Source organism: Lampris incognitus, chromosome 2 (assembly GCF_029633865.1).
Source record: "Lampris incognitus isolate fLamInc1 chromosome 2, fLamInc1.hap2, whole genome shotgun sequence".
NCBI classification, from domain to species: Eukaryota; Metazoa; Chordata; class Actinopteri; order Lampriformes; family Lampridae; genus Lampris; species Lampris incognitus.
In genome coordinates, this window is record NC_079212.1 from 27,586,004 (window position 1) to 27,592,803 (window position 6,800).

Genomic DNA, 6,800 nt, shown 5'->3' on the forward strand with positions numbered 1-6,800 from the left:
TAGAAAACGTTACACTTCATAACGTTTTGTATTCATAACACGAGGTATGGGCTGGGTCCAGACTTTTGAGAAGCCCTGCGGTAGCGGAGGCCTGTTAAAGAGGTGTGATGGAGCAAAATGTGAGACGATGTTGAAAAAATATATACGCACATGGATACTGGTTTATATGTTGATCGTCCTCTCTCGGGCCCAGGCCCCGGGCGATCCTCAGGAGAGGACCTGGATTTTCTTATCACCTTTGAAAACAAACGTCTGTGGACTTTTCACCGCTGGATGAGGCCTGGGGAAACTTTTTGCATATTCCCTGCGTTCCACCAGCCCGGTTAAACAAATCTCCACCTCCTCTCCGCCTGCCTGTCTCCTCTAGTCCTTATCTGTCTCTCCTGGTCACCTTGTCTTTTCCTTGCGAAAACAGGTGCAAAAAGGAGTGTCCACCCACCCACACACACACACACACACACAAACATCCCTCTACCCTTCTTCACTCCCACATCTCCCTCACCACACTCCATGGCCAAAGCATGCGGAGTATTTCTTCCTGTCACCGTATGTGCAGCGTCTTCAGATTGAGGTGCAAATATAGCCAGACATCCACGTGAAAGTCATGACAGTTGAGCGTCTAAACCGGCCCAGCTGCCAAAGGCCGGGTGGCACCGAGCAGGCAGACGGCCCTTCAACTGGACAACCAGGATACGAGTCCCCGTGTCGGTATAGCATCCGCTTAGGGGAGTCATTTTCAGGCACTGATCCATTTCCATTTCCATTTTCTCATTTAGCAGATGCTTTCATCCAAAGCAACTTGCAGAGAGTCGGCAATTAGCAGAGTTACTTGTGTGTCCTACTACAGGCATCGAATGGTAACGAGTGCATGTAATTTTTTCTACACAATAGGTAGGTTGCTGATAGTGACGCAAGTTAAAGGCAACTCCAACGTAACTGGACAGTGCACCAAATTCGCATCACAGTCGTGCTGTCTGTCTACAGATTAATGTGGACCTGGAGAGCATGCCTGGTGCCAGCTCCAGTTGACAAAGAGGGCATTTGAAAACAGAAAGGTGGCACAGCCTATATAGTATATGTATGTATATACAGCAGCTGAGGGGGCCACAAAGTTATTCTGAGGGGGCATTGCTGGCTTTTGCCCCCTCATGGGGCAGGATACATTTTGGGGTCTTTGTTGACTGTAAGAAGCGAGTCTGCAACCCTGATTGAAGGCGGGAGCTCATTCCACCGTTTTAGGGCCAAGTGGGAATGATCTGTGAGCAACTCAACAGGGCTGAGCTCCTGTTGAGTTGCTCACAGATCATAATGCATAATCACCATAAGGTCTGACGACATTTTTAGTTGAATACCCAAATTCCTTGTACGATGAGAATAAAGTTTCCATTCCATTCTAAGGTCAATGAAGCATTGCGCTGTCATTATTCTTATCATTATTATTATTATGCAAATGACACCTCATGCACCAAGTGTTTTGTTGGAACAATTTTTCAGAGTAATTCCCACCTTGCAATCAAAAAGAGATAATGAAGTTCATATCTTCAAACCTCACCAAACCTTTGTTGATCTCAACAAACCGCAGCTGACGTCACTGTTGATAAATAGACTTTAAGGGTAGCTGTAATTGGAAAATCAAAGCCAAAAGAAACCGAGTGTTAATGACTCCTACCTGAGTGAAGCAAAACGAGGTCAGAGTGAAATGGCATATAAAAAAAATGTATGGAAATGGCTGTAAATATTCAATTTAACATTGGTATCCAACAGCAAGCTTTGCACTTTGAAAAAACAACAACAATGACTTCGCCATCAAAAACGCATCATAAGGGAGACGGGGAACAACTGGAACACAAACAAACACTTCAAATCCGGCTCAATTTGAACCATTTATTAGTTTGTACATGGCCTGTACGCATGTTCTGTTTAATAATCTGTCGAGACAGAAATAATGAAAACTGAAGGGGGAAACTGTTTAGCTTGAACAAATTCCTCCAGGAAGACGGTGAAATTCACAATTGATTATTTAAGCTAATTTCACTACCAACGTCCTCACCACGACTTTGACTCGGTGCGTTTTAAATAGGACGTCACATCCGTCCACTTGTTGATTTGGGACCGCTGGATTTAAGTACAGAACTACGGCGTAGAAAAACAGTGTTGGGCGGTGTCTTGGAGCAAATATAACAACATTGATTTGTTTTAGGGTGGGGATAATTGATATTAAGAGGGAATAACGGTTTGGAGGCAACGTTTTTCCAAGTCCCCCCCACCCCCATCCCACATTTCCAGCAATGACTCACTAATGAGAATGAGAATTTGCACCGGGAACTGACGACCCCTTACGACCCCCCGTCAGTGGCACCTTCTCCCATGGGACATCACCGCTCATTACCTCTCTCGGTGGCTGAAGGCTGACTCGTCTCGGAGACTGCGGAATAACAGCTCCACAAGTCGTCGCCATATAAAAATAGGACGGACTCAGTAAACTCCCCCTGCGGCGTGCTGCCGGAGCCGGGCGTCCAAGCGCTCCCTCCTGTTTACACCCAGAGCCAGCTCGCTTCTTGGCGGCCGGGGCGTGTGCGCCAGCTCACCTCCGCAGAATGACTGCGCGGCCCGGTGCGCGGCCCGATGCGCGGCCCGGCCTGCCAGCGGGGATTTACTGGTTGGCGCTGTGCCCGGCCGCAGGCAGACTAGTTCGCTCGGTTCTCACGACCTCAGCTCCACAAAGGCATCTCTGAACTATTAACTCAGACACGAAGGCAGAAGGAACAGCCGCAAAACCCACACCCTGCCAACTAGTGTTTCAGTATGCCTCCATGCAGAAGGCACAGGCTTTTCTAAACCACTTGCAGGGGAGTTTCGGAACGCCACTTACAGAGAGTCATCTTGAGGGCACCGGTAGTCTGCGGGGTGAAAGCGAGAATGCAACTGCGCACATTAACTGCTGAAGGAAGTTGAATCGTTAAGAAAAAACTCTAAATACAATACTCAAAGACGGTTCAATCAGTTCATCTGGATACAACTGGATTATTATTAACCTGGATTATTGAGCATGCATCAAGTCATCTATACAATGCTGTGAGGCGCATTTATAATTAGGGCCTAGTAACTATATAATGGCACGAACCGACGGGCCTATTTAACTTGCAAAATAAAATACTTGTCAATATGTTTTGAGACATTTTGTACTTCACGCTATAGGATAAGTCGCTTTTAAAATGAATATGAATCACTTTTGGCCGTCGTCCGTCATGCCCCCTCACACCATGTTGGCGGAGGTGTATTTACTGGTGGTCACCAGGGTGTAACCTAATCCCAAATAAAGGGGCCCGCCGACTGCAAGTGGCTGACACACGGCCAGCGCCACGCCGCCGACACGTCCCCCGGACCCGGACTCTACAGATCCGGGGGGGGGGTCTACATCCAGCGAGAGAGAGAGAGAGAGAGAGAGAGAGAGAGAGAGAGAGAGAGAGAGAGAGAGAGAGAGAGAGAGAGAGAGAGAGAGAGAGAGAGAGAGAGAGAGAGAGAGAGAGAGGAGGTGATTTTAAAGTCCAAATTTCAAAGTTTCAAATTATCGCCACAGTGCACGCGGGATGCTTTGATCATCTCCGCCCTTGCATCAACCCCCCCCCCCCAACTCCCAAGCTGTAAACTCTCCAAATTCCCTCGTTTTCCCGCTATTAAGACAGGCCTTTTCGAAGTACAACTGAACAATTGCCACACAAAAGGAAGCGGGGATCCTTCTATGCTCTCCTTTCACTGCGGCAATCTGTTAGTGACATTAACCCTTGAGCGCATTTCCCAGGCTCATGAATAGGGTTTAGGACTTCTCAAAGCTCCCGCTGCATACAGGATGAGACCCTTTTCAGACTTTTAATTACCTTTATAGCAATAGAAAAATACACCCCCCCATCCCACCCCATTGTCACCTCAGCCACTCAGCACTAGACCAAAAAGGACGCCCGCCGAACCGGTGAGAAAGTGACGAGGTCCAAATTGAAATAAATCCTCGTTATCGGTGAGGATACCAACGCTGTTCCGCTGGAAATTACATTGGATGGACTTGTGAGTCACTGTAAAAAGTTTTAGCCCACTTCGTGTGCGTCATTGACAACATTTCCTTAGTTTAACCTTTATACATGAAAGTTAACTTTTGCTCAGTGGAAACGAATAAACAAGCCATGATCCATGTAAAATCAGGACAAAACACAGAGACACTGCAGCCAGTTATTTTCTTAGATCTGATTTATTAGAACAATGGGTCATGCCCAACTTCAGTTTTTTCCAACATAGAACAAGAAAGAATATAAAACACAGCTTTGGTATAACAATCAGTTAACAACTCTTTACAAAACTAAACCTTTTCATAAAAAGTACTCCATAACAAACATCTATAAATCTTCAGCTGCATGTACAGTATATATATCAACGACATCCAAGTTTTGGACTCAGCCAATAAATTAAAAAAAAAAACTTGCCATGCTCAACAGAGGCAACCATGTTCCATAGAACGGAACCATATGAAAACTATCAACTATGAACATATGAAAACATATGAACATATGAAAACGTAACTATATGAAAACCGGTTTCATGTTGTGTCTCTTGTCCTTCAGTGAACTGGGTTACCAGGGCCGCCATACGGGCTCGCTGTGCTCCGAGCCGGTGCTGACCCCGACCGGACTGACTGCCTGGGACACACCGGCGAAAGAGGTCATGCCATGGACCGGAGAAGCCGCTGTGGGCGCAGAGCTGCCATGCACCGGACTGGAGTTGACTGCAACAGGCACGCCTGCGTTTGGGTACAAGGGGATGACGGGAGCCGTGGCGGAGGCAAAGGCTGGGTTGGGAATCAAAAAGGCAAATTGTCCATCGGTCGCTGGCACCAGCTGGAATCCCCCGAAGACTTTGGGCGACGCAGCTTCCGTTGGGCTGAGCTTGGAGCCCATGGAGCCGCCGTTGATGGGCAGCGTTGACGGGAGCTGCACGTGGAGAGGCTGACTGAGGTGCGCCTGCTGCGCCGGGGCTTGCTGTGGGTAGTTCATGGCGATCATCTGACCCATGCAGCTGGACAAGTGGCTGAGGAGTCTCGACCTCACCTCCGTGTTCACTCCCTCGGAGGTGGACAAGAAACGGGTGACCTCGTTCATGCACTCGTTGAATCCAGCCCGGTATTTGCTGAGGACGGTGGCGTCCGCTGATAGTGCCGCTAAAGAAAAGAAGACAAGAGGAAAAAACACTATTTAAAGATCAATCCGTTGCAAATGACTTTCATCAGCTTGTTAGACAATACGTTTTTTTCCAAGATGGTAGCATTTAAACATGGACCCTTCAACTTACCGGTCATTTGCACACGCTGCAAGTTCCTCAAGTGCTTCACTGTCATCTCCAGAATATCTGCTTTCTCCAGTTTTGAATGCCTGGAACTCTGCGGGGGACAGACAGCAGGGGAGAAGTGTAAGTACGTGCTCAGTCAAAAAACAAAAACGAAAGAGGTCGCTCATACCCCCCATACAGAATTAAAGTTTACGAATGACAACTTACATCCTTTTTAAGTGCGTCTAGAATTAGCGTCTTCAGCTGGCCGAGACTCTCGTTTATCCTTGCTCTTCGACGTTTCTCCATGATCGGCTTGGAGGACTGCAAACACAAACGATCGGCATAAACGTCTTGTTATTTTGTCATTCACAAACACCAAACGTCTACTTTCACGCTTTACCAGTGTGCCACAAGTTGTAAAAACTTTCCACTACGTTACTTTGCCGCGCTTCGTATACGAAAATACAGAAAAGAAGTAAAACGCTTCAAAATCCTCACCTTTCTATGCTCGCTAGCGTTTTTTGGTTTGTCCGGCGTGTGCGATCCGTTCGCAGGAGCACCGGCAATAGGGGACGCCGTCTGCTTCTCCATAGTGTCGGCTGGCATTATCGAAGAAACCGCTCCTTCCAAGCCGATGAAAACTTAAATCCTCTTTGGAAGCGCCGAGGGAAACCAAAAAATAAAAATACGGTTCAAAGTGTCTCTGGCTGTCACTTCGCGTCAGTGATGAGATTAAATCTCAGCAGGTAGGCGTGCGGGCGAAAGGAAGTAGTGAGGGAGGTCCCAGCATACATGTATAATATATACATCGGCTATATATCGCTTGTTATCGCTGAACTTGTCATCCGAGCAGCCGAGGCGTGTGTGAGAGAGTATTTGAGTGTGTGTATGTGTGTGTGTGTGTGTGTGTGTGTGCGTGTGTGCGTGTGTGCGTTGTCGGGCAGGGTGAGATTGGTCCGCCACCGACACACGCCAGCAGTATTTATACACGGCCCGCGTGCTCCCGGTTCGTGTGAAACCTTCTCAGCATTCTTTCCCACACTCGTCGCAGCCAATGGGTTCGCAGAACTCAGCCGTCGGGGCGCGGGGCCCGCCGCTGATTGGACAACACCCCCGCGGGCTGTCAGTCACGCGCTGCTCGATCAGAGCCTGGAGGGACAAACAACAAAGGCGGGCGAGCGCCTTTTGAGGGGGGGTGGAGGGGTGGGTGGGTGATGCGCTGGCGTCCATCTTTTTTTTGTATTCCCTGGCCACTTTATTGACACTAATCTTCAACCACACGTCTCGGGTTTCTCTAAAATGTGTAGTGTGCAGCTATGTGCTGTGCCGTTCCTAAAGAGCTATACCCCAAAAGACATGTCTGTGTTTGTTTATCATCGATTACGCTTATAGCGCTAAACGGATATGTCTGTCGTGTTTGTTTATCGTCGGTTACGCTTTGTTGGCTTCAAGTGGAATTGGGGTTTTTTTCTGCAAAATAACTT

The 6,800-nt window shown here is 47.9% G+C and overlaps 1 protein-coding gene across 1 annotated transcript; it reads right to left on the reverse strand.

The window, feature by feature from the left end:
- Positions 1 to 4,230: 4,230 nt before the first annotated feature.
- On the reverse strand, positions 4,231 to 6,283 carry her9 (hairy-related 9). The gene is made up of 4 exons (XM_056273859.1): positions 5,815 to 6,283; positions 5,542 to 5,637; positions 5,338 to 5,425; positions 4,231 to 5,206 (listed from the first exon to the last, which is right to left on the reverse strand). Exons 1-4 carry the CDS (start codon positions 5,920 to 5,922, stop codon positions 4,623 to 4,625), a joined length of 876 nt encoding a protein of 291 aa, XP_056129834.1. The 5' UTR covers positions 5,923 to 6,283; the 3' UTR covers positions 4,231 to 4,622.
- Positions 6,284 to 6,800: the final 517 nt, after the last annotated feature.